The sequence below is a fragment of the Gambusia affinis genome, linkage group LG24 (genome assembly GCF_019740435.1).
Source record: "Gambusia affinis linkage group LG24, SWU_Gaff_1.0, whole genome shotgun sequence".
Classification (NCBI taxonomy): Eukaryota; Metazoa; Chordata; class Actinopteri; order Cyprinodontiformes; family Poeciliidae; genus Gambusia; species Gambusia affinis.
The window spans coordinates 12,154,715-12,182,082 of NC_057891.1; the positions used below are offsets into that span (position 1 = coordinate 12,154,715).

At 40.7% G+C, this 27,368-nt stretch overlaps 2 protein-coding genes across 9 annotated transcripts; one reads left to right on the forward strand and one right to left on the reverse strand.

Annotated features, from left to right (window-relative positions):
* Positions 1-286: 286 nt before the first annotated feature.
* Positions 287-26,342, forward strand: LOC122827374 (nuclear receptor subfamily 4 group A member 2-like). Of its 5 annotated transcripts, XM_044110208.1 has the most exons (10): positions 287-505; positions 662-908; positions 1,955-2,175; positions 4,155-4,246; positions 21,376-22,146; positions 22,917-23,046; positions 23,312-23,469; positions 23,562-23,761; positions 23,927-24,105; positions 25,511-26,341. In XM_044110208.1, exons 4-10 carry the CDS (start codon positions 4,178-4,180, stop codon positions 25,807-25,809), a joined length of 1,806 nt encoding a protein of 601 aa, XP_043966143.1. In that variant the 5' UTR covers positions 287-505; positions 662-908; positions 1,955-2,175; positions 4,155-4,177; the 3' UTR covers positions 25,810-26,341. The 5 variants fall into 5 exon arrangements, with proteins under 5 accessions (XP_043966143.1, XP_043966145.1, XP_043966144.1 ...); XM_044110210.1 differs by lacking the exons at positions 287-505; positions 662-908; positions 1,955-2,175 and adding an exon at positions 2,616-2,924 and having other exon boundaries at positions 4,155-4,250; positions 25,511-26,342; XM_044110209.1 differs by lacking the exons at positions 287-505; positions 662-908; positions 1,955-2,175 and adding an exon at positions 2,616-2,924 and having other exon boundaries at positions 25,511-26,342.
* On the reverse strand, positions 4,555-19,910 carry gpd2 (glycerol-3-phosphate dehydrogenase 2 (mitochondrial)). 4 transcript variants are annotated; one of them, XM_044110205.1, is made up of 19 exons: positions 19,720-19,909; positions 17,895-18,001; positions 16,634-16,642; positions 14,111-14,282; positions 13,905-14,029; positions 13,721-13,818; positions 13,481-13,644; positions 11,808-11,972; positions 11,578-11,722; positions 10,945-11,138; positions 10,733-10,867; positions 10,478-10,653; positions 8,520-8,651; positions 8,283-8,441; positions 8,079-8,191; positions 7,917-7,995; positions 7,737-7,835; positions 6,576-6,711; positions 4,555-5,355 (listed from the first exon to the last, which is right to left on the reverse strand). In XM_044110205.1, the coding sequence occupies exons 2-18, from the start codon at positions 17,994-17,996 to the stop codon at positions 6,586-6,588; spliced, it is 2,193 nt and encodes a 730-aa protein (XP_043966140.1). In that variant the 5' UTR covers positions 17,997-18,001; positions 19,720-19,909; the 3' UTR covers positions 4,555-5,355; positions 6,576-6,585. The 4 variants fall into 4 exon arrangements, with proteins under 4 accessions (XP_043966140.1, XP_043966142.1, XP_043966139.1 ...); XM_044110207.1 differs by lacking the exon at positions 16,634-16,642 and having other exon boundaries at positions 19,720-19,910; XM_044110204.1 differs by having other exon boundaries at positions 4,555-6,711; positions 19,720-19,908.
* Positions 26,343-27,368: the final 1,026 nt, after the last annotated feature.

Sequence of the window (27,368 nt, forward strand, 5' to 3'; positions counted from 1 at the left end):
TGACTTAATAGTATAAAAAACATATTTATTTATGAATGACTTTCTTCACTCATTCTGTGTTTAGGAATTTACAATTACTGGAGATTGGAAAAAAGGAGTAAATGTCCACCAAAAACTCAGAAATTTTAAGAATAACCTCAGAAATGTTCTAGAAAAATCTCATATTTCAATTTCAAAAGTTTTAACATTTTTGACTTTTGAAACTCGTCGGGTTTTTCCCTAGAAATTTTCTAAGATTCATCTAAAAATTTCTGAATTTTTCCTGGCAAATGTTTGACTTTTCAAGCCCAGAAATGTTCTTTTTTGTTTTTAATAGAAAATTGCTGGATTTTTTGGGTGGAATTGTTTTTTGTTTTTTATATACCTACCATGACTCTAATACATCGTCGTGTAAATTCACTGAAAAATCAGTAAAAAAAAAAAACTAAACCTGAACATTTTCTAACTTGTGAATCTGTAGGTGTTGCGTTTAGCCAGCAGAGGGCGACTGAGCGCCAAATACCGGGTTCGTTCTACATCTACACCATGTTTTTTTGGACTGAATCTGTGGAGAAAGCTCTTAAAAATATCATGATTTTTTATTATTATTATTATTTTTTTTTGTCTAATTCTGATTTTGTATCATTATAAGCTAAAAGCATAAAACATTTCTATGTTTCAGGTAAAGTGCTGCGGGTGTCCTGAAGCGCTCCAGCACAGTCCAGTCAGATGAGCTGTGGAATTATTTGTGGTTCATTGAAATGCGAGAAAATGTCACCGTTCACCCGGTTTGCACCGTAGAGGTCAGAGTGCACAGGAAGAAGCTTCACCTGGAGCGCTCCCCGACCTTCAGAGGGAATTTTTTTTTCTTCTTTTTTTGCTGCCAAACAAAAGATGGAGGAGTGGAGGAATCCTCTGCGAGGTGTGAGGTAAAGATCAGAGGGAAATATCACGGCCTGCTCCAGGCTCAGAGGTGGTTTAAGGACAAGTTCTGGGTAGGAAATAAATACAGAGGAAAAGGAGAAGAAGGGAAGTGCTCTTGACTGAGGATAAATCCTCTTCTGTCGTCTGAGTGCTTCTTCTTGCAGGTACTGAAGACCGGCTGGGAGTTAATGAGGTTTTAATCTGCTGTCTGTTGCAGAACCCTTCACGCTGACATTTAAAGTCGTCATTAAGCTCTGACTTTACTGGTTCTGTGTTCCAGGCACCATAATTCACACCATTCTGGTTCCTACAAACTCTTATAATTTGGAATTTGATTTGTAGTCAGGAAACAATCAGGATAGCTCATTAAATATTCTATTTTTGATTAAGAACTTGTTTATTACGGGAAGTTAGGACACCCGACCGTCTAATAGCTGCTTCCTGTGGTCACAGGACTTTCTGTCCTCCATTTTTTCACCAGACCTTCGTGGACTTGCGGTGTGTTTTGGGTCGTTATGTTTCAGGATCTAGTCATGTCCTGCTGCAGCAGACTATACCTCAAACCGCGACACAGACGCCTCCATACTTTTCCTATGAAGTTACACTCTCTGTTCTCCATTTTGGTGTCCAAATAATTGAATTTTCAACTCACCCCAACATCCACAACATGCAAATGTTCTGCAAATTTTAGGTGTGCTGGTATTTGTCAGCAAATACAGCTTTGTAAAATTCAACATATTCCTTACAAAGTCAACCTAGAAACCCTATTTGCAAGCTTCTAAACCCACTTTCAAGGAAGCCCTCTTACATTATAGACCCACCAGTCAATAATGTAAGAGGGCCACAAGTTTTTAGACCTTAAAACTTGTGGTGCTATGAAATCCATTTTTTAAAGGGCCGGTATTATGTATTTTATCATTTTATAGCACAATAGAGTATACTCAGTTGTCAAATATGACTCAGAAAAACTTTGACTTCATAATTTGACGTCTTGAAATTGGGTCTCTGTCTCTTTAAGAAACTCCTGTTCTTTCTGAAACTCCTCCTTCAGGAAGTCCTCACAACATCGCTCCTCTTTTAACCCTGTAACAACGTTTTACCAGCGTTGCAACGAGGTGACGAGTTCAGCGGACGGTAGCTCCACCAGGGTGTTTGCTAATTGCTGTCTCAAGATGGCGCTAAGTTCACGGAGGCTTCTTGCAGCTGAATTGTTGCCACGGGTGATTAAAGGATTTCTTTAAAATGCCTGAAAGAATCAAGACAACACTCCAGGTATGTTTTTGATGAAGAAATAGCATTAAAACATTGCTGTAAAGCTCAAAAAGGTAAAAAAAAAAATAAATAAATAAAAAAATTCATAATACCCATCTTTAAATTTACCTGCCGTATATTGGCTACTATGATGCTGCGTTTTTCTGGCTAAATCAACCTAAACTTTCCAAAGACAGACATATTTTTCCTGAGTATTTTGTATCACGTCTTGCCAAACCAGCGACTAAACCAGAGAGTGGAGTCTCCATAAACCCTTTTTGAGTCTGTTTCTCAAATCAACTAAAATTAAAAATAATTTGGTGGGTTCTTTTTTCTCTTTAAATAAAAAGTCTTTGTCCTCCCGCCCCTTTTTTATTAGGATGAGTGTTGCGCTGTGAGGTTGATTGACAGGTGTCCACATAACTCCACCTAAAAGAGCTTCCTGTGCGGCCGAGAATGACCCAGGTAAATGTCAGGACACCTCGCAGAATGCCATTTTGTTCCACCGCGACGAGGTTCCAGAGTGTTCCACAAAGGGCAGAAAACATAATTCCCACCTGAAAACTGAAATTTCTTTTCAGTTTTAGTCCAAGAAAATGCCTTCTATCGGAGATAATTCAAATTCTTCAAGACTTAAATCCGCTTTGGTGACTTTTTTAATCAGGCGAACAACAAACTAACACCAAACACTGAGAAAACCCGCGAGACCGGTCCGCTCTCAAATCAATATTTGAACGTTTCTTTGCTTGGTAACGAGGTCGATAAGAGCCGTGAGTTAATTATCATCTTATTTACCATAATTATTGGCTGAAGGATGGAGAGTTGTCTGTCTGTCTGTCTGGTCCCGACACTCGTATTCACACTTCTAATTAAAATCTGGCATTATTTACGGACAACTTGTTTGTGAAAACCATCAGAATGGTTATTAGCTCCCACTTCTGCCTTTCTATTTACAGATAGGCTCTCGAGCTCGTGGTCCTTGGAGAACATTGGTTTGAAAATGTGAGATTAAACTGAACCCTGAAAAAAAAAAAAGAAAAAAAAAAAAAAAGAAAGCAAGCAGTTGTACAGCTAATCTACCATTTTTAGCCAGGGTTACTCAGATACGCAATTAAAATCTAGTGTAACCAACTGGCATGATAAATTATCTAAATAAAATAAATAATTTATTTTTAGTTGCAAAAAATAAATAAATAAACAAAGGCATGTCATGCACTCCATCCTCATAATGCTGCCACCACCATGCCTTCACTGTGGATTCTGCATTCATGATAAAAATGTGTCATAGTTTGCCATTTATATTTTCCCGACAAACTAATGGACGACATCATTTTTTCAAATTAGTATCTGGAATTTCTTCCATACTAAAATAGACATGAGTAAACAATCTCTCCTCCCTGCATTGTTTTATTGTTGAGCTAGCAGAAGCCCCGCTGTAGCCATGTGGGGGGGATCCTCCAGGGGAAACCGAGGCCCGTTAGCGGTTGTATGGCAGGCAGATTTGCCCCGTTATTCATGCTCGCTAATTGCTTCCCGGCGCTCCCGGCCTTTTCCCGGGAAGACGTCTCCGCCGCAGATTGTAGCACGAGCGGTGGACGTAAAGCTGTCACTCAAACCTCAGTGTGACCTTTTCCCGGAGAAAAGGATGTTTTTCAGGCAGCCAACGAAACGAAGGCTAATGTGTGTGAGTGTGCTTCTATACCTTTGAGGACCGGGTCTAGAAAAGGATGTTGTGACTCGGGGCAACTTGACGCCATATTGAGCTAATAAAATAACCAAAGTTTGGGATTTATTGCTCTTGCTAAGGACGTTTTCTAATAGTATATTTAAACTAGTGCTGTCAATTGATTGAGTAATCAATCAAATGACAGTAGTGTCCACTTCAAATTATATATATTTTTTTTTACACTATTATAATGTTTTCCTATGGAGTTCAAATTTGAAATCATTTAAAACTAGATTGTTGTTATTAAGGACTTGTTTTTTTTTCTTCTCCTCAGGCGGATTCCTTTTTGTCAGCGTCATGATGCCAGCCGTCACCGATGTTCACAAAAGTGGCACAAAGTACCACCAGCGGCCGGATGCTGTTAAGGCAGGTGTTTGATTTGTTTCACCTATTTCGCCTCGCTGTGTTGTTGGATCGAAACCGGAAGCCCCCCCTTTTTTTTTTTTTTTCAAAAAGAAGTGCCCTCAGAGCATTTTTGCGTATTTTTAAAAGGTTGACCAAACACACATTGGTTCCTAATATGTGTTCTGCATAAGCACAATTTTATTTTGTATTCAAATATAAAAGTGCATTTTCTTCTTGAATTGCGACACTTTTTAAAATGATCTTTTAATCCTTAAAATATCCGTAAAATTAGCAGGTAAAATAACTGAGACAGAAAATTCAAAGTACTATACGTTTTATAAATGTCATTTATGTAACAAATGTTTAAATACAAACAATTTCTAGACTTTGTGCGCTTTGAGAGACAATAAAATCATAGTGAAGGCACATGGCATACATTCATCACAGCATAAAACATTTACACGTGAAAAATGTTGAATAAACAACAAAGCATTAGCCAGCATGTAGAAATATTGTTCTCCAACAGAAGCATGAAAGTAAAATGAGGGGAGGGAGGGAATAAAACTCCATGTTTATTCTTCAATTTTAAATGTTCGTATGGAGGTCCAAACATGCCACAATTCACTACAAATATAAATAATTAAACATTACTTGGTCAATTCATAAACAATTGTCATAAATAATTCATTTAAAAAAACAAAACAATTCCTTAATAAGTTGATAACATTTTCAAATGTCGTGCTGCAAGAAATTCTGAAATTATACTTGTGGGCGGTACTAACAGTATTATTATTTGAAATTTAAAAATTTAACAGGATTTTTAACCCTTCTTCAAATACCAATTTCATAAGTTCTGTATTTTTTTAAGCACTTACTGTTTTTTTTTTGTTTTTTTTTAAATAAATCTCGACACCTCTGATACCCCATAGAGTAGCACAGAATTTCGAATGTTAAGAATAATTGTTTGCTTTAAGAAACAACCTTCACCAAGTATATCTTATTTATATACCCAAGCGTAGTGAATAAAAGAATAATCGGTTAAAAAAGACAAACAAAAAAAAACAAACATCAAATCAAAAAGCTGAAACTTGTAAACATCAGTGACTACAGCTTGTAGATGGTGTGATCACCTGAAAACAAAATGAAAATAAAATTAGGGCAGCAGGAGTGCTTGAGGAACCTTTAAAAAAAGCTGCATTGTGCTTCTGATGTGGCTGAATGAGAGAATTATTACTAAGCAATATTTGTTTAAAGAGATCATTCATACAGTAAAACATAATTCATTATGCTTTAGGGAGTGTTTTATTTATTTATTTATTTATTTTTTGCTCAAATATCCGATCCAGAACAATAGCAGAGGCTCGTTGAAAGCTACTGCAATAGTTGTGGTTGCACATATTTGCATCTAATCGTCTCATTTTTATAAAGTTGAAAGCTCAATACAGAATTGATTTCCTTCCTTTTTAGATGCAAATCTACGGTTATGTTTCTTATCGATTTGAATAAAACCACATGAATCGCTCATTGGTGATTGGAGTCATCACTCGAATCTCTACTGACCAATCAGAAGTAAGCTCCTGAAGCATTGGTGGGAAGTATTGGGGTATAACGGATGAAGACCGGGAAGACTGCCGAACTTTAAATATGAAGCAAGTGCGTCACTTTGCATGTATTAAAAGCATCGCTGAATTCTACCAACGGCTCATTTTACAACATCTTTCATCTGAAAACAACTCAAGCAGAAGAATTTAATCATTTTTGGTGACAATGAAGATGCTGCACACATTAAAAATGCTGTTTTAGTGTCGGAACAATAAGACCAGGCTGTTTTAATACATTTAAAGAACATATAAAATACTGATGAGCATCTGTTTCATTTCTAACTGGCTGCAGTGACAAGGCTCCACAAACAGATTCAATACGAGGATTCCTTCTTCTTTATTCTAAGATGACACACATTTCATGTACTTTAATATTTCCACTAAGTGAAGCCTTTTAGTGTAAGTCATTTTTTTAACGTGTGAACTTTAACTTCTGAAATCCTTTCTTTTTTCTTGGTAGCGAACATTCAGTTTGCTGCACAAAATAAAGCCCGAAAGCACATCTTTAATCCACAATCAGTGTTGATTCTGTGAAACACGGAGTGATTCTAGAGACACTAAATGTCAAAAAGGTTTTGTGTTAAATGGGAAACATTTTTGTTCGATCACAAGCACAAGATTTATCTCTCGGACTTCAGTCATTAGATCAAATTTCCCCCTAAAAAATTGCGGCGTCTGATTGGGTCGAGCTCATCCCGCTGCGAGCCTGATTGCGTTATTGTGATTCAAATGGAACCATTTGCATATACCCTCTCAGGCTCAGAGCCCTCCACCACTGCGGTCCACCGTCACCGCCTTCGTCGTGTCCAGCGTGGCCTCGGCCGACCTCAAGAGGATGGCCAGCCGGCTGTCGGACACTTGTCCCTTCTTCACGGCGCTCATCAGCTGTGGAGGGAAGAGCAGAAAGCCGGTTCAGACGGGGTAAACCTGGCAACCTGAGGTCAGACGGTGCTAAAAGAACAATTTCTGCGTTTCGGTCAACTTAAGCTAGGCTATACATCTTCTTGGATCATTGTTACATCGCTACGATTAACAATCAGATGCAATAATAATTATTATTTTCTCTTTTTACAATAAAAAAACTTAAGTTGATCAGATGGACCTTAATGAGTAATTTATTGCTGTGCTTTGAAAACAAATTGGCTCAATGTAAACACAGCAATTTCAGGAAAAATAAATAAATCTTGTTTTTTCTATGAAAACTTTTGGTGCCATCATAATTGGTTAATTTCAAAAAACTGAAATGGAAAGTCTTTTTTTTTTTCGCATCACAAGGGTCACATGATCAACAACCGGATGTTACCAAAGACACAAGCTACATAGAAGTTGACAACAGGAAGTATCTCACAAACAAACGTACTTAATTGCGTTTTTTAAAATTATTATTTGATGGAAACACTGCAATTGTGAAATTATGATTTTCCGACATTAGCTGAATACTTTAGATCCATTTCTTCACAACGAAAAGACATGAGAAGCTGCCATTCAAATAAGCCAGATGAGATTTTAAGTAGAGTTTTGTATTAATAATTGCACCTTGGCTTATAAACTCATTTTGGCATTTTCATAACGATTGGGTGAACACTAAACTGAAAACTGGGCACTCATCCAAAACATACGAGACCCTTAGTGCAAAGTGACAAATAAATCAAAGTTTGGATTGTTCTAAATCGTTCAGTGTGACAGAGGATATTTTTACTTTGAGGCTTCGTACAAATCTTTAATCACAGCAGCCACTATTTAAAAAATCAAGGAGAACAGCTTAATTAAAACAATTTCTAATCTATTAATCATCTGGGGTTTATTTTAATTTGCCTCCTCCACCTGCAGGCCTCTGAGCTATAGCCCAGTTTAACGGTTTGGATCTTGTTTCTAAAAGGTCGACAACCAGAATCTGAGTGTTGCGCTACCCTCAGGAACTCGTTGAATTCAACTTGTCCGTTCTTGTTGAGGTCCACCTCGTTGAGGATTTCATGGAGCGCGTTCTCGTCGATGTGGACGTTGATGCTCTACAGACGAGAGGAAAACGGGGGATCAATGGCACGTCATGAGGAAGAGAGGACAAAAAAAACAACTGAGGGGAAACTCACCGCTAATACTTGCTGGACATCAACTGTGGTGATGAAGCCTTTGGACTCTTTGTCAAACTTGTGGAAGCGGTTCTTGTACCTGTGGAACAGCTCACGATTTATGAAAGCACATGAAAACAGTCAGGCTTTAGAAAATGAAAGAAAAGGGTCGCTAGCGGTTACCTCATGACGTCCTGGTAGTTCAGGTTGATCTCGGATGACGTTGTGAGCCGCTCCGCTCGAGATCTGTAGCCCATCTCGTGGTACAGAAACATTTTCGCTGCTTCCAGTTCCTCCTGGGTTTCACATCAGAGACAGAACTTCCTTCAATCTAAATGAAATCAGTGAGTCAAAATGGACATCACCTCTCCATCGCATGTCCCATACCGTCCTCTTCTCCTGACTCCAGTTAAGCTCTTTGCCCATGATTTGGACAATCCTCGGGAGAGCTTCGTCTGCCGCCTGCACATTCAGGAAGCCGAGCCGCGTCCGTCGCGCCAGGACGTCGATGGCGGTGCAGGCGTACTCCTTGATGGCGTACAGGACCTGGGGAAGGACAACAAGGTCTCGAGACACTTCCAGGACGTGGAACCGGAAGGATCCCAGTCTGAGAAACGGTTTTACCTCTGCTTCAATGTAGGGGAATTCGGACACCAGACGTTTCCCAACGATCGGCCACCTTTGGCCTGTAACACGAGCCATTTTGGCAACATCAAATGCTTTGTCGCCATATGCTGTGGCCAAATGTCGAGCAACCTGCAGCAAAGAATTAGGATTACTCACAGAAATGTATAATTTATGACACCTTGATATGTATTTCATTAAGTAGCTCCAGTATTTATTTTAGAATCCATATATTAAAAAAATGTTTTCATAATTAATATACTATTTGGTCTCCTTTACAAGATCCCCTAGATGTTATGAACTACCGGCATATCCAAATTGTGTGTTTCTTCAAATTTCTTGAAAAGCCTGTAAGTTACAAACTCAAGAAGTTTTCAAGTTCTGTAAGTTTGTTTTTAAATTATTGGTAATCTCGAACATAATGTCTATTGCTCTTTCTCCCACTATACAAGAGTTCCTCTGGGCTCCATGTTAAGACCCCTGCTCTTCACCTTCTACATAAACAATCCTTTTGCTAATTGAACAAATAACATCCCTTTTATTTTTACGGTTATGCAGAAAGAGTTTTCTAAACCTCTTAAGATCAGGACGTTCTTGAATATGCTAACGCTACATAATCGTTCTTGTATGCATATTATATATGCAGTTTACATATAGTTCTACTGGAAAGCTTCCAGTTCCAAAAGTTTAAAACTTTTTCTTAAAGCACTTGGAAGTTTTCTTTAAAATCATACAAAATAGACCTTAATAACAAAATGAAACTGTAACAAGCCTAATCCGGTTTATTGGCAGCATCAGAAGGTTTTTTTTGTAAGATGATCAATTGGAAGTATGTTTGGATTTTGGCGGAAGCGCCATGTTTCGATGAGTGAATCCTTTCTAGCAGCACTCTAATTCAGACAAAGTTCATCTTTTATAAATTTGTTAAAGACGAAAGCCAACTCTAAACTAATGGGTTTTACAGTTTGCCGTATTCAGCTGATCAATTTCACATCTTTGCAAATTAATAATAAATGATGGCGCCGCTTGATCAGGGAAGTGTCATATATGTACAGAACACAGGGGCCTATTTGCTACTGAGATGGCTGACATGTCGATCATGTGAAAGGTCAAACCCTGTCCAAATATCTGGTGACCTTTAGGAATATTCTTGAGAACACAGCAGCTGCTACAGGAGCTTCTAATGAGGGGGAAGTTTACTGCAGGCTCTTTTACTCCTGAAACTGTGGTCTGCTGCTTTTAATCAAAACAACTGGCTAATTATTGCAGATGCGACTCCAATCAATGCATCCTTATATGAAGGTATTGATGAATTGGGCATCTTTCATTGCATTTCTGCATGACTTAGACTTTTTTTTGTGCAGACGAAATGTCAAAAGAAGCTTTAATGTCAGCTCCAGGACTGCTGCTGGAGAAATGTCTTCAGTCTGACTGAAACTCTTGGCACGATTGTTTGTAGATGGGCTTGTTTTCTAATGAGCATCTTTAGGAGGATTTTACCCCTGAAAGACGATCAGAGTCGATCTCAGTTTGGAGAAACGGGGAGAAGTTCTCATGGAGGAATCCAGCTAAATGTTATTCTGATGGATCATAGAAAACAACTCAAATTCAATATCGTGTGTTTTCAGACACATAGTGCCATTTTAGAGCACAGTCAAGTAACTGCTACCTTCAGTTATGCAAACACTTTATATATCAAACATGACTTGAAAGAAATTTGACTTTGCAATTTAACGCCTCTGTCTCTTTAAGAAGCTTGTCCTCTTTCTGAAACTCCGCCTTCAACTTTATGATGTTTCTCCAATAACCCTTTAACGTTTTTAAGAGAACATACTGAGTAGTTCTTACGATAGGCGCAGTTCCACCAGGTGCTAATTGCTTTTTTTTCCCTCTGAATTCTGACATTAAAGTCAACTCTTCGAAGGTTTGCCAAATCATTAAATGAAATAGAGATGTACCTCCTCCTCCATGCCGTAGTCCTGTACCAGTCGGATGTAGAGGGTTGGTGTCCAGCCCTTCGCCCCCTCCAGCATCAGTCCCACCGTCCTGCAGGGTCTAGCTGGGAGGTGGAGGAACTTTACTGCTGCATCTATCGTCTCCTCAGCCATAGCGCGGTAGGTCGTCCACTTCCCACCTGTACACACAGAATGCTGCATCAGAGCAACTGATTATGTCTTGAAGAGTTTTGAAGCTGCGTGGTGGGCGGAGCTGACCTGCGATGGTGATCAGTCCGGTGTCGCTGACGCTGACAATGTGGTTCCTGCAGATGGACTGGGTGTCTTTGGAGCTGGGATCGGTCACCAGTGGGCGGATGCCGCTCCAGGCTGCTAGCACATCTCCTCTCCGCACTGAAGACAAAGCGCAGCTGTGTTTATATTCAGTGGACGACCAAGGAGGCTTCAGAAACATGAGCCGAGTCCGGTACCTTCCACATCTGGGCTGAGGTAGTTGCGCACCTCCCTCAGGATGAAGTTGATGTCATCCTCCCCTGGTGTGGGGTGGGCTGTCACATCGGTGGGTGTGTCGGTGGTCCCAGCAATGGTCATCTTCTCCCAGGGCAGGAAGAAGATGACACGGCCGTCGCTCGTAGCCGGATCCAAAAGGCCCATATTGTCGGGGCTGAATGGAAGAGGGTTTGAATATTTTTTAAAGCTAAAGCTGGTGAAAGACAGGACAATGTAGCACAAAGGATGAGGGAAGGAGGAAGGAACGAATATGAGGGGGCAGAGTGAGGTGAGCGCCAAAGATGAAGAAGAAAATTAGGTGGTTGGCATTTGTGTTCAAAGGGCTCGCGCTCCCTCGGGTTTTACTCAATAAGCTGAGCTGAACTTTAAAGCCTCCCACTTCAACAAAACCCCTCTATTGCTGAGCTGCTTCTCAACCTGAGAAGATTGTCTTACACCTGTAAGTGAAGGTCAGATTATAGTTTAGCTAGCCACTATTTGCAGAAGGGGAATGGGAAAACATGGAGGAACAAACAATGAACAGGTTAATGAATATGAAACGGCATCAAAACCTTAGATTTTACACCAGGCGTTGAGTTGCGTTTCCGTGGTACCTGTAGTATCCCGGCATGACGATGTGGACACCTGCACTTGGCTGGCAGATCTTGGCCGTCTCCTGCTTGTCCATCTGCCTCAGAGAGTCGGTGAAGGGTCCGGTGGCGTTGATCACACATTTGGCCCTCACGTCAAACTCCTTCCCTAGAAAACAAGGCGATCCTCTCCAAACATCTCAGTGAAAACCCTAATGAGAAATCAGTTCTAGGACTGACTTCGGAGCCCTCACCTGTGAGGACGTCTCTGCAGCGGGCGCCGCACAGCTTCTCCCTGCCAGTCTGCTGGTTTTTGGTCTTCAGAAGGTGAACCACCTCCGTGTAGTTGGCGATGGCCGCACCGTGGCGGGCGGCTGACAGAGCGATGGCCAGGTTCATCCGGGCGTCATTGTGTTGACCTGATGAGGACAGAGAGCAAAATGATGATGCTATGGTTCCTAATGTGGCCAAGTGTTAAAAACTCAAGACGCTAATGGAAGACAGATGCTTTATTGCCAAGAGTTTGATTGTACAAAGGGCAGAACTGAGGTCGAGGAAGTGAAGACCCACAAGCAGGGAGATCTTTCCTCCTGGCTCTTCAGAGAATACTGGTTTCTTAGTGGTAAGGTTTTGAAGTTTTGTTTTGCATTTTGTCGGAGAATGAGACATGCAATAAGACTTTAGACACATTGTGAACGTGTTTACCTTAGAAAGATTTGCGAGAATAATAAACAAAACGCCGAAAGAAACAAACTATTGGATTGCGAGGGTCTTCACACCGGGTGTGCCTTCAGCGGACTTAACACGCTACGTTGGTGCTTTAAAGGCAAATGTAGACACACACCAAAGGTAATTCAGTGAGAGGATTACATGTTTGCTGTCCAGTTTCTGTGAGAGCAAAACGAAGCTCCGTTGTCGGCGGCGGCAGGAGGGAGAGAGAGAGAGCTTGTCGTTCTGCCAGACCACCACGACGCTTCTCCTCAGCGCCGGAAGAGAAGGTCAGGTTTCTAAATGTCACGGGCGTGATTGTTCCAGACGGAATAATTGGAGAAAAGACGCTCCGATCCTCCACCATCCTGCGCTGCTCCCTCCCCTTTCCTCAGAGCATTTGATGGAGGAGGGGAAGGATATGGAAATCAAACATGACCTCAACGAGGAGTCAGTACTTCTGTCTCTGTTCTCTTCTAAAAGCTGACTAAAAGGTAAAATAAAAAGATTTTAACAGAACAAATGATAGTCAGTGCAGTCTGCATGACCAATAGATAGTGTGACTTTGTTTTCAGTGCGGGAGTTCTCTCATGCTGCAATAAATATGCTTTGGTCCTCTTTGTCCCAAAAAAAAAAAAAGGAACGTGCAACCTTTGTTGCTTCCCACCAACCTGTCAAAAAAAATTTTCAGAGCCAGTGGAGATGGTAAAGCCTCAGGACGTTTTGTCTTTAACCTCCTTTATGGCGTTATTCAGAAAATCTATGTTCATTTTAATATCTCTTGACAAATGTACCATTTGACAAAAAGAATTACGTCTTTTTTTAGTTTTGTTCCCATATATAACATAAATACCTCCCCGGGATTTATGTTACAATGACAAAAAATACTCCACTTTATTTCAACAAAGGTCTAATTCTTCACACATTCCATAAAGACTAAATTCGAGAAACAATAACGGTATCCCAGAACACAATTTTCAGAGTATGCTGTCTTGTAAGGACAGCATACTCTGACCTTACTTATAGTATCAGCTACTATAAGAGCTGATAGTAGTTCAGAAAAATAAAGGGCATGGATAGAGGTAGGCATTGTTGATATAAACAATAAGATATGTAAACTATCAAACCCATATTAACCCTGTTAAGTCAGACTCAGCTGCCTTTTTATGTTTACATTAAACTACAAAAAGTGATAAGGGTAAAGGGAGCCTTTACTAACCATCATAATAGACGATGGCTCCTACCAGCTTGTCCTTATTCAGCATGGGGAAATACTCCAGAGCTTTGGACTTGCTCAGGAGGTAGCTGCTCTTAAGGCAGTGGATCCCAGCCACCACGTCGTACATCTTTATTCCTGCCCAATAATAAGGCAACTGCCACCATCTGTAAATAAAATCACATCCTAATAAAGACAACAGACATAAACGAGCAGTTTCTTGTTTCGGATTTGGACCCTTACTTGTACACCGGAAGCATGATGGGTAATGGCCCCGAAAGATGAGGGGCAATCTCTAGCAGGTTGGCTCGCTCATGCAGCGCCTCTTTCACCATCATGTACTGAGATGTCCATAAATAACAAGCAAAGTGAGACGATGCATAAAAAAGGAGCAACAAAACCAAGAGCAAGCAAGATGTGAATGAACCTGTTCGTAGTCTAACTTCATGATGGCCTTCTGTAGGTAACGCACTCCACCGTGGATGAGCTTCGTACTGCGGCTGCTCGTCCCCGAAGAGAAGTCGCTTCGCTCTACAAGGGCAGTTTTGAGGTCTGTAAGGTAAAGAAAGACTTCATCAACGTCGTGTTTGATAGGCCAGGCAGGAGAGGTCTAAAAGCAAAGAAGAATGTTACTCCGAGTGATGGCGTCTAAGGCACATCCGGTTCCTGTGGCCCCTCCGCCGACAATCAGGACGTCAAACTCCGGTGTGTCTTGCAGTGCTGAGAGTTGGGCCTCCCTGGAGGGAAGCTCGTTCGCAAAAGGGACCTTCAGTTCTGCTTCGGCTGCCACGCGCGCCAACTGAGCCTGAATGGGACACACAAGTCCAACCGCCCGTAAGTGCAACCACGTTGATGCCTTTTATCTTTAATAGCGGTCTCTATTTTAAAGATGGTGCAGAAGAAGAGAGAGTAACACTTTGCTTGAGATGCTCTGAAACATTATAAGCACACTGCAGGTACATTATTGTGGCATCATAATCAGCCCTTGAGCTGACGTGATGTAATGCATAATGACTTGCAATCATTTTCATACATTATGAATTTGTTTCGGTTGTGCAGTGAGACTACTCGATTTCTGAGCTCCACTAATTTGAATTATTAGTGAGTGACAAAAGTTTGTGAACCTTTTTGGTTTAGTCGTAACCTCTGCTAAATAGTTTCAGGAACTTTATTTTCCAAGTAAACCAAGAAGTTGCAAAACAGGCCGTACCATGGTCTCACCACCACTACGGATTACAGAATGGTTCCGATCCTTTTGCTCTAATACGCTCCAGTGATGCAGAACCCATTCAGTAATGAAGAATTTATTGTATCAAATAAGAGAAACGGGCCCATGCCATGATACCTCCACCATCTTTTACAGGCTGAATCAAGCTACCTCGCTTGGAAATATAGCTTTCTTCAGTCTTCTCGGTTAAACATCACACTTTTGACAATTTTGAACTAAAGTTTGTAGTTTTTATTCTGACCATAAAACACTGGACCCTATTTTATTCTGGTGGAAGGTCAAAGACTTTTGTTGTTAGCTTGTATTTTTTTTAGATCAATGGTTTAAGAAGTTTTGTGGGATGTGTTGGGGGAAATCTGGTGCCAAGGTAGATACCTAACACTACCAGGCCTGACTTGGTATAATACAAATTTAGGTTTTGTTTATAAGGCAGGGTGGACTCCTCAAGGGGGGGCGTCTTGTTTGTTCATGAACAAGATCTGTAACCACGGCTGTAAAGATGACAGTGTCTAATTTAGGTGCCTCAGGGTTCTATTTATGTTGGTGCGGTTTGCAGCCGAGTGTGAATCAACTAGTAATATTTCTCTAAATCTGAGGTCTGGATCTTAACAGGAAGAAAGGTGGATTGTTACCTCTAAGTCTTTCAGTATCTTCTTGTATTGCTCACGAGTCACAGGTGTGGAATGTCTGACCTACAGTAAAGAAAGCAATATACTGCTCTGTTGTGCAGAAGGAGCTAAGCTAAAAAAACAAAACCCTCATTTAATTAGCAAAGACGTGGACATTAGTTCCTAAGAGTAGTGTAACCTCTCCATGTAGTAAGGATTCAGTTGAGGTGGAAGTAAGCAGGATGCTTATATCCTTTGAAGCTTTTTTAGCATGTCCCATGTCGGTAGACTTTTCATGGCTGAATGGATGGATTTGATGCATTTATGGATGGATGGAAAGATAGATGGACTTCACAATTCAATTTATTTCTATAGTGCCGATTAACAACAAAGGTCATCTTGAGGTACTTTACAAATCTGATGGATGAACTATTGATGGATGGATGATTCTGGAGGTTCACATACTTTTATCAATGAGATATAGTTTATTTAGATAAACATAGTACTCTTTAACATAAATGTTTATGATTGTACTTGGCTAAATAAAGTGACTCAACTCATATCAGGTATAAAATTAAAATAAATGAGTAAATTCTGATGAATTTCTAGATGGAAGGAGAAAACAAAATCATGCAGACCTCAAAGGCTTCAGTGAACATGTGTTTCTAAGAAGCTATGATTGGTTCAAAGCCCCATTTTCTGTGCTTAGATTTGGTGAGCAAGTGAAGTGTTGCTGCAGAAAAGCCCGTCACATTCAGGATTAGATTAGTGACAAAGAAAAGTTAGTAAAGTGAGGAAGGGTTACTCTGTGGCTGCTCCACCATGCAGCTTGCTTTCAAACATTCCAGACTGAACACCACAGTTTGATTAGCCAGATACTTAATTTAAAGAAATAATCACAGCTACAGTAGAAGAATTTCATATCTAATGAAATATTTATTCAGCTTTCTGTTTAGCAGCTCAGGCTAAATGATTGCATCAAGCTGCTTTGAAGCCAGCGCGCCATTTGACTTGCAAATGACGACAGGCGTTTGTAATTTAGGTCTCGCCTATGATACAATCATTGTCTCTTTTCGCTGATGCTCGGTCACAGAATGAAGCGCCGGCACCGATAATCAGGTTAAGTCGGGAGGACGGCGCGTCGAAGCTAATGACCAATCGGTCCGCTTTGAAAACTTCCGTGAGCCACATGCCCCGACTGAAGGAGACAAGACGGACATTCAGCTCATCAGCAGTGCAATTGCGGGAATTAGAAGGCATGCATGATTACAAACTATTTATAAGACGGTCGGATTTCATCAGGGTGGACTTCTTGCTTACCAATCCATGCTTGGGTGGAGAAGATGGCGATGGCAAGGAGAGGATATTATCCCACCAGGACACAAAACAGAAGTTGAGGTTAGGATTGAGGCGACCAATAAGGTCTGGAATCTAAAGTTATGTCTCACGTCTAAACTAAGCTGCTGGAGCTCTCTGTGTGGAGTTATTTATATCCCTACGAAGACGTTGTTGTCCTCAAGGATCACCAGGGCTTCTAAACCTAAACTGTCTTCCAAAAGTTTTCATCCCACTTGACCTTTTATCACATTTTATCAAATTATAACCACAAACCTTCAATGTATTGTGAATGGAGATTAGAAATCGCCACTGATGTCTAATCAATGGTTTTAGCTGCTCGTCAGCCTGAACACACCGTCTCTAGTTTGAGATATGGTGAGGGCAGCATTGTGAACGACACATTTTACAATGCGTTTTAAATGTATTTGTGATTTGCATTCAGTTGAACAAACTGAAAACTGTGCACCCTTAAAAATATGTTTTTGCTTTAACAGCTGCCACAATTGATCATTTAGATTTAGGTCTAAACTTTGACTTGGCCATTCTAACTCGTGAATTTGTGTTTATCTAAACCATTCTGTTGTAGCTTTGGGTGTAAGTTTAGGGTCACTGTCCTGCTGGAAAGTAAACCAACCAACCTCACAGTATGGTGCTGTAGAGATGACAGAGTCTTGTTTGTGTTCCTCCCGCTCTCCTATTTACTATATGCAAAACATAGCATGACCGGCTTAGTGTAAAAAAAGAAAACAAGAGTAAAAAATATTTATTTTGAGTATTTAAGATAACTGAAGTTCAATTGAAATGTGCTGGCGTTTGTGGTTGGATTTGTGGCAAAATGTGGAAAAGTTTAAAGGGATACAAATACTAAGGAAGCTTAGCTTGTTGCTACCAAAACACGTGTGCACTATTTACTTTGCGCTCTTCTCTCGGCACGGTTATTTCCTCTGATTGTCACCGGCCAATCAAAGACGAGAAAGCGAGGAGAATTTGGGGTTAGACGGATTCACGCTGAGGTTTAATCAGGACCAGGAAGCTCCATAGGATGACAAATTCATCTACATCTGGAAAAGAAGCTGAATGGAGCAGGTCAGATGACCTGGTGATAAATTCTTACAGCAGCAAACCTAGAATCAAGTCAACACATTCCATAATCCAGACCGGACTTGCCCTGCTGGCAGAAAGGCATCTATAGAAGGAGAACATTCCTCTCTGACAGGAAGAGCCAATCAGAACAGAGGCTTACCTGCGTCCTCCTGTACTCTATGAGCTGTGACAGGCCGAAGACCGTCGTGACCGCCACGCCTCCCACCACTGCCGCCTGTTTCAAGGCTCTTCTGAACGCCATGAGCCCTGCAGTGGAAGAAACGGAAACCAAATCGGATCTATCAGCTTTGTGCCCATCAGGTCTGACTCCACTTTGGAAGTAAAAGCAAGAAAAACCATGCAAAACATTCATCATTTTAGTAGTCCAGTCCAGAAAAATCACCAGAACCTTGGATGACTGTTTTTAAAAAAAACTGAAAAACTACTAAAACCTGCATTAATTATTATATTTATATTTAAGAACATGAGTTTGTTCTTCAATAGAAGCCATTGTGGGCAGTCTATTCCTTGTTGTACTTCTTACCCCAAACTTTCTTTAAAATATTAAAAGCTCATAAGAAACTCAACTTTTTAACTTTCTTCATCTACAGCTCATCCCATTAAAACCCATTTGAAGCAGAATGCAAACTAACAACTTTATTAAACCCTTTTGTTTTCATTCAAAGGTCAATTTAGTTGATAAAATAAACAGTCAACCTGGATCCAGCTAAGTAAACAGATAAGCGGCTCCCGATAGAAAAGATTAAATATATTCCCGCTGATAACGAGTTAACAAACCCTGGAAACAACCAATTATACAAGTCCATCCTCTGTCAAAACTACCGCTGTTACATATTAAAACATAATCTAATGTGAAATGTCTAAGGAAAAATAAAGAACTAAAACTAAACAGAGTATTGTATTCTGGGCTTTGATTTAGTCAGATTCAGGTGTAGAAACAATGGCAGCAGATTCATTTGAAGATTTGTGGTGCATTTCAACTCAAAAATGATCACTAGAATATATGTTTTTATAGTGTTATAAATCTTTACAACAGAACCCTAAATACCACATATAGGCAGCTGTAGACTACACTTAATAACCCTCAGACTGAGAAGAATCGGTTAAAAACGGAGACCTTAAGCAAAAGAGTGAATATTTTTCAACTATATAGCTTGTGATAAGCGTCACTGTCATCAAACCTCATATTTAAAGAAACTATAGAATGGTATAAGAACAATAAATATTTTTAAAAACGCACATAAGAAGTCTTATTAGCTGTTTGCCATCTTCTTGGATGCAGCAAATATGTTGAAGAAGCTCAGATGGGATGAAAGCGAAATTAAAACTGCCAACCACCTGAAAACACACCATCCCACAAAATGGTGGAACGTGGTGGTGGCAGCATCATGCTGTGGGGATCTAGAGTCAGAACATTTGTTTGCGAGTGTGGTGACAAAAAGTGGATATGAATAGTTTTCATGAGAGCAGGGGTTTCCTGGATTAAGCAGTGAGGTCATGGCAAACTCCGTTTAGTTTTAACCACTTTTAGAAAGAAACTTGAGTTTATTACGTCTGTTTAGGAGCTCAATGTGTCTTAATAACTTTAACTGACTTATAACAGCTGCAAGAAACATTCGGCGTTGTATTACACTGTTATATCTGTATCATGGCCACACAAGAGGAAGTTGTAAAACTGTAACCTGCTGTTATGGCTTACACTATTACCCCATCCTGGTTTCATTTAAAGGAGAACCAGCAAGAACTCACAACAAAAGACTTTACATGCATAGTTATAACAGAACAAGCTGTATATTAGGGAATAAAAGACTGAATAACCGTTGAAGTCACACAGCTCTAGAAACAAGAAGGAAGAGGTGTTGCTCTCATTTTGGCTCCAATCCAAACAAGACGGGTTTAAACGTATAATAAGTCCGACTATAAAACTTCGGGGGGAAAAAACCCAACAGACAAGCTCCACTTACAGGAATTCCAGTGTTCCGGCTGAAAATGACGTTAGGTGTGCTTCTGGACGGCTGCTAATCAAACTGTCGCCGTTACTGTCAAGACGAGTACAACCCAGGAAGCTACCTGCGTTACTGCAGAGACGTTTCGCCCCAGCCAATCAAAGCACAGCGCTGCCAGGATCTCCTCCAATGAGATGTGAGGAGAGGAGGGGCCCAGACGGTGACGTATAGGGAGGGAAAGAATGCGTAGCTCTGATCTTCCTCTTGGATAATGAGGAAGAGATGAGAGGAGACGCCAGCTGTCGCTTTCTCTGACTGCAGGAGGCACGCAGGGGAAAGGAAAAGCTCTCACTGTTACGTGCTGGGATTGTTTTAGACTGTGTGGGAACTTGTATATGTCAACAAATCTCTCAAATCCCTTGGAACCGCAGATTATAAACAAAATCTAACTAAAGGCAAAGTTGAAGCTCAGGAGCTTTAAAATTTCACTATAATCAAACGCAACCCTACAGAAGAGATGAACAAAAAGCATAATAGGTGTTATCTAATTTAACCGGTTATTACTAATATAGTAATATTAGTAATAACTGGTTAACGCATTATTAGCTTACTGTAATGTTTTTCTCATTAATTAGCATTCAAGCAAAGATTGGCCCAAATTATATATATATATATATATATATATATATATATATATATATATATATATATATATATATATATATATATATATATATATATATATATATATATATATATATATATATGATAAAAAAATATTTCTGTCTTTAACAAAATATCCTAATAATTTATAAGCAGCTGAAAAAAATCACAATGTAATAGTTTACTGTTTTTGCGCCGTGAATACATCTAATTTGACCATTTTGGCCGCTGGTGTAGATCAAACCATGTTCATGTGTTAATGGCCTAGTCAAAGTACAGACTGACTAATTCTAATTGTGGATCTGTGGATAGACATGAAAATTGTCCACAGGTACACTCTGACTGATGTGTAATATCGGAAACACGAATATGAAATTTGTCCAGAACGCATCACGAAATCCATTATCCTACTGACACAATGTAAACTAAACAGCCCAAGATGCAAACTCGGTTTGATTGCTGCTTAGCTGTTGCTTCAGAATCCAACCCAATCTCACTCCCGACTCGTCATATATTGATGCATGGGACGTCCGTCCTCCGCTCACACAGACCACCCACCCACCCACTCCGTCTCTGGACTTGTGCGTAAAGAGGGCTTGGCACAAGACACCGCAGCGCGTAAACAAAAGCACATTGTCAGCGCCGCTGCTGCCCAGTCTGCCCAGGTGAAGTGAGCGGTCATTCCTACTGGTCTGAACAGACAGCGGACTTCACGCGGATTGGATTATTTTTGTGATTCGGAAGCCTCGCGTGGACGAGAGCAAATTCGACCCTTTAAAGGTTGCAAACAATCTATCTCCTTCAAGCTGGAGAACCAAGAGAGAAATTAAGTCTTTTTTGGAAAACAGCACTTAAAGGTAAATTCTCGCTTAATGACTTCCATTTTTCAGTTTCTTAGTCGTTTCAAGTATTTAGGAATCAACCAGAATACAGTAAAATTAGCAGATGATGAAATATTTTACTTCCCTTGTCAGGTTTACGCGTGGTAAAGTTGAACGTGTGTGTTTTCAGGAGGTCATGCCGTGCGTCCAGACCCTGTGTAGCTCCTCGCCACAAGGCGCCAGCCCCGCGTCTCAGAGCGCCGCCGCTGAGTGCAGCTGCGACTTCCTCACGCCGGAGTTTGTCAAGTTCAGCATGGACCTGACGAACAGCGAGCTCTCGGCCGCCTCATCCGGACCCGCTTTCGGCAACTCCGCGGACGGCTACGGCGCCGGTTACGACGCGAAGCCGCCATGCGTCTTCCAGATGCCCGCGGTCCAGGCGGAGCTGCCGTGCGTCAAAGTGGAGGATGTGCACGGATGTCCGCGCTATCAGACTCCCCTGCAGTCATCCCCCTCCTCGGATGACTTGCTCTCCTCCCAGAGCTCCGTGTATTACTACCGCGCGCCCTCACCGCACAGCTTCCACCCGCCACATGGACACATCTGGGAGGATTCCGGCTCTCTGTACAAAAACGCGCTTTCCAGGTTTTCCTTGTTTTCTCTGAAGCACACGCCGCACGGCACCCAGAGCTTCCCCACCTGCCAGGTGAAATTTGACGTCTCCATGAACTTGGACGCGGGCGGTGGCGGGTCGCACCACCAACAAGGGAAAGCCCTCGGAATGGGCTTCCCTCGCCCTCTCCAGTTCTCCCACAGCCACCACTTTATGGAATACCAGAGCTCTGTCGGAGTCGCGCGAGGAGCGATGAGCTCGGAGGGGCTGTGCGCGGTGTGCGGGGACAACGCAGCCTGTCAGCATTATGGAGTCCGCACCTGCGAGGGCTGCAAGGGCTTCTTCAAGGTTTATGGACTTCTGATCTTGAATTATTATTATTATTATTATTATTATTATTATTATTATTATCAGAATGTAGTTTTAATCATGCAAAGTTGAAAAATTCCCAGACATGGTAATGCTGTTGATTTGAAATAAATGAAGAAAAAAAAAAAAAAACAACAAGAAAAATACCCAGAGGATGACTTGATTTCCATTTGAAATTGGATATTAAATTCCAGATGCTCCTGACAGGTGATACATTCTGTATGAAAGTGGGCGCCAACATGCCATGAATTGCAAAGTGGAACCCCCCCATCCCACACCCCTGTATCTTCCAGAAACATAATCCCAGGCGATTCTCAAAATTATGAATGACCACGACCTGGTGTTTACCCAGACTGCCCCTGTCTGCCTGTTGAATCTATTTTCCACCGCCTCAGACGGCCCAAAGGAGCAAAAAGGTCCTGCTGATGAGTTCCAAAGGGCAGCTTAGACCTTTTGTACGTTCACGTTCATGCTGGTGCACTTTGGGCTCAGAAATGAAAAATTCTGCTTCCAAAAAAATGCACCACATTCTGTCGGTAAACCACATTGTCACCTTCCTAAAATAATGGCCCGAAGCATTGTTTTGCCAAACGTGATTTTGGCAACAAAGAAATCACCACCATTTTTTTAGGAAGCTGTTGATTTCCTAGTGTAGGATTAGGGTCGGGGTTTGGCAGACTTGTGTCTTGAGAGTATGAAAGAAATGTCTCTCTCATGTTATCTATTTGCTTCCTTTTTTATCGGTGCAGCGAACGGTGCAAAAAAATGCCAAATATGTGTGCCTGGCTGCAAAAAGCTGTCCTGTGGACAAGCGACGGCGGAACCGATGCCAGTATTGTCGCTTCCAGAAGTGCCTGGCGGTGGGAATGGTCAAAGAAGGTATTCCCACGGCAACACAGTTCCTACTCCAGTCCTCAAATGACACCGTCCCACAAACATTCCAGAGGTATCCCCGTCAAAAAGACCTCTTCGGCCTATAGAGTTCAGTGAGATCTGGTTATTAGCCACTTCTAAGATTCAGTTCAGTTGGACTGGGGATTCATCTGAAAGTTGCAAGACAGTGAATCTTTGTGACTGGAATTGGAGACCGCTGTAAGAATCTGCAACTTAAAAATTTTATAAATGCCCTTTTTTTTTCCTACAGTGGTGAGGACAGATGGTCTTAAAGGCAGAAGAGGTCGTCTACCGTCCAAGCCTCGAGCTTTGCCAGACTCGTTTTTACCTGGCAGCACCCTTCTGAGTGCTGTGGTTAGGGCACATATAGAGTCAAATCCTCCAGCGTCTCGCCTGGACTACTCCAAAGTAAGTCGCTCCACACCAATCAGCCTTAATGTCACACGTTGTCAATTAAACGCATAATAAAGTCGCAGCTGTTGTTCCTTCTGACCCACAAGTTCAAGGAGAGTCCAGGTGACCCGCTGGGTGACGATGCTCAACACGTCCGACAGTTCTACGACCTCTTGATGAGATCGATGGAAGTCATTCGGAGTTGGGCGCAGAGGATCCCAGGTTTTTCCACCCTACCTAAACACGACCAAGACCTCCTCTTCTACTCAACCTTCCTGGAGCTGTTTGTCTTGCGGCTGTCGTACAGGTAACAAATACACCCTTTTCAAACCCTAAGCTGGTTTCCATGTTGCCTTTGATTTGATCCCTGTCCCTGATTTGAAGTGTTTGCCCAACAACTGGAAGGACGGGCCTAATTGTGCAACAGCCCGGTACGGTTTGCATTCACAAAAACCATTTCTTATCATTTCAGATCCAACCCAGAGGAGGGGAAGCTGATCTTCTGTGATGGGTCGGTGTGGCATCGGCTACAGTGCCTGCGAGGCTTCGGGGAGTGGATTGACGGGATTGTTGAGTTCTCCGCCAACCTGCAGAGGATGAACCTGGACGTTTCCACCTTCTCCTGCATCTGCACCCTAGCTTTACTCACCGGTGGGCAAACAATTTGTGCACATTCAGTTGCTTCAATCTGTCAGTCAATTTCTTTTGTGTGATTTGACCCTTTTTAAAGTATGTTTTGTTTGTGCCTGAACATTTCACCCCAGGTATGAAGATGAGTGATTAATAGCCAAAAAATAAGATTTGCAGTAGCATGATTAGCTGAGTAGTGTCAAAAGTCGACAGCAAGCCATCATCTTATCTTACAGATTTATTGATTCAACATGTAATATAGAGGTACAAACATGTATGGGATTATACCTTTAGTAAAGAGTAGATAAACAATTCAAGAAAGGGGTTGGTAAAGTCATTAAATTGTTGAATGGTTTGTTATCATTCACTGGCAACACTGGTTTTAGTAATAATGGGGGTAAACTGGTTAATAAATAGCTAAAAGTAAACTTAAAACCATTTGACTTAAAGGAAAAGCTGATGTTTACGCAAATACTTTAAACCGGCTAAAATAAATCCAATATTGATTTAATAGCAACAGATAGATGAAACCTCAATAAAAACATATAATAGATTGATTCAAACCTGAAACTTTATTTTGTTTTCAGCATTCATGACCAGAATACATAGCCTAGTTAGCTTAATATAGACAAAAATATCGAACATGGTATAAAGGGATAAAGAGTATTTTAATTATTATATTTTTATTAACTGGATATTTGGAGTGAATTATAAATTCTCAGTTACAAGTGAATACACCTTCTAGGTGTAAAAAAACCCAAACATATTTCGGCTTAAAATATCAAAGCATTTATCAATAAATTACCACATTTCTCATTGATGTATCCTATCGAGAAAACTAACATTTGTCAAAAACCCAAAGGAGAAATTAAAATAATATGAGTGACATTGGACATTAATGTTTACTTCAGATAAATTCGAATGAAGATCAAAATGCTTAATGTGGGGTGACATCAATAGTGAGCAGATATCGGTGACGTAACCAAGTTTAAGCTAAAATGCCTAAATATGCCTAGTCCGTGCAAAATATAGAGACACATATATGATATGTGTGAAGATGTGAAGTTAAGAGGTTACTTAACAAATTAAACTATCCTTACAGTAGTAAAAATATGGTTAGCTAAAACAAGATTTGGCTAACAATTAGCTAAAAGTAAAAACCTGGTGTTTTTTAAGACACTTGTTTATAATAGCAACATATATGGTTGAAAAGGCCGGTTAAAGAATGGGGGTTTTCCGAGTCTTTAAAACAGTTTATTTTTGATGTCAGCTAAAATGAAACCGAATATTTAGTCCACCTTGCGTTTACAAATGCAGCTTTTTTAGGTGTCAGAAAACCACTGAAAACTCCATCTGATGGGTAGAATTATATTCTCGTAGCCTATTTTTTCCAGAAAAAGTACATTTACTAATTTCTTCTCCGCAGTCTACAAAATGATTAAAGATCTCCTTGTGGTTGTTGCTAATGCTAAATTTGGAACGCTCAGAGCGCCACGGGCTGAAGGAGCCAAAGCGGGTCGAGGAGCTGCAGAGCAACGTGGTCAGGTGCTTAAAAGACAACGAAGCCGCCGGTCCGGATGGAGGCGGCCCGAACCGCTGGTCCAACCACCTGTCCAGACTTCTGGAGAAGCTGCCAGAACTTCGCACTTTGTGCATCCAAGGCCTGCAGAGGATTTTCTACCTGAAGCTGGAGGACTTGGTGCCGCCGCCGGCTGTGATAGATAAGTTATTCCTGGACACGCTGCCATTTTAGAGACTTTTTTTTTTTTCTTTAAAAAAAAACAACAACAAACAGATGGAGGACTTTGACTTCTTCCTTCTGAAATCATCAGTGATTCCTGGCAGTCTGAAGTCTTTGCTCAGCCTGAATACGGTTTAAGAATTAAAATTCATGTTGCTGGGTGAGTTTTTGGGCCAAACAATTTGGAGAAAGCTGATGAGTTTTGCCCACAGGACATTTGCAACTTTTTATACAGTAACTGTAAATTAAGCACAGCTACATGTGTGAACACATTTTCCTGCCTGTAAAAAAGCATTTTGATACAAAACAAGCACTTCTTTTTTCATGCTTCTATTTATTAGTGAATTGTTAAGTATTATTAGTTACAAAATGGTTCGCTGTGTTCAGTCTGACAGTCATGTCCATAATTTAATAAAGGGCAAAGTTCAAATTATGTTGTTTTTTTTTCTGATTGACCTACTTTTATTCAAACCTCAATGTATTTTATTGAGATTTCACATGAGTGGAGCATAAATGTTATGTGGGGAAATAAACAATAATGTTTTTTTAAATAACAAGCATCTTGCTGTAGGAATTTTTTATATCAGATTTTTTTCCCCCCACTTTTCACTGCAAAACAGCCAAAATTTAGTCAGCTTGGCTAGATTTTTTTTAGATCCTGCCATATATTGTCAACTGGATTTACGCTTGGACTTTGACTAGGCATTTCAAATGCATGAAAATATTGTGATCTAAACTGTTCTATTGGAACTCTGGCTGTTTCTCCAGGTTCCAAGGCTTGTTAAGCTTTGCCTCCAGCCCTTTCTCTAACTCCATCCATCCTACATCTTCCAGCATGATGCTGCCACTACCATGATTAACAGTGTGGGCATATTCAGTGTAACTTTTCTACCGTATTGAACTTCCCAGACAAAGTATAAAATAGTCTTACAAGACATTGCATGTCAAATTAAAATCCTGCAATCACAAAATACACACAGAGGCAATTTTCAGATAATATTTTTAAGTTGTCATTTTTGTAGGGTGCATATGGGCGTTTGCTCAGGGTGGTATTAGAAAGGGGATGCAAAAATCCAAAGCAACAAGAAAAATTACTCTGAACAGGTTTTCTGTTGCTTTACTATATGTGCAGTCAATGCAGAATTGGCTCCCCATTGTTTTGTGTGGGTACTTTAAATTTACAGCATTTTAAAAGATTTTCAGTTGACAGGAACGACTGCTGTGCACAGAAATTTAAAGACTACACAAAGAGGACATTCAAATCTATTTAAAAAAAAAACGTGTTTGCATTTGGTTTTATTTCTATATATAAAAAGAAAGAAAGCCAAAGAGATATGAATAGCTACGTGCTGCCATCCTCAAAGCATGGATTTTTCTTCGCTCCATAACGTGTTTTCAGAGCCGTCGGCCGGCTGACCTTTCTGCAGCCCCCGCGGTCAGATGTGACATTAAAGACATCAGTTTCTGCTGCCGTCCTCGAGAGATAAGGCCTCCGAATTCAGCAACGAGACAAAAACCAGCGCCGGCAAAACGAGTCGTTTCA

Excerpts from the sequence above, each read along its gene's own strand:
- LOC122827374 (XM_044110208.1), top strand. The coding sequence starts at position 4,178 with ATGATGCCAGCCGTCACCGATGTTCACAAAAGTGGCACAAAGTACCAC. Across the intron at positions 4,247-21,375 it reads AGCGGCCGGATGCTGTTAAG|GAGGTCATGCCGTGCGTCCA; the intron begins GCAGGTGTTTGA and ends GTGTGTTTTCAG. Across the intron at positions 23,470-23,561 it reads CTCGCCTGGACTACTCCAAA|TTCAAGGAGAGTCCAGGTGA; the intron begins GTAAGTCGCTCC and ends CTGACCCACAAG.
- gpd2 (XM_044110205.1), bottom strand. The coding sequence starts at position 17,996 with ATGGCGTTCAGAAGAGCCTTGAAACAGGCGGCAGTGGTGGGAGGCGTG. Across the intron at positions 10,868-10,944 it reads CCTCAGCCCAGATGTGGAAG|TGCGGAGAGGAGATGTGCTA; the intron begins GTACCGGACTCG and ends CTTTGTCTTCAG. Across the intron at positions 8,652-10,477 it reads ACTACGGCATGGAGGAGGAG|GTTGCTCGACATTTGGCCAC; the intron begins GTACATCTCTAT and ends TCTTTGCTGCAG.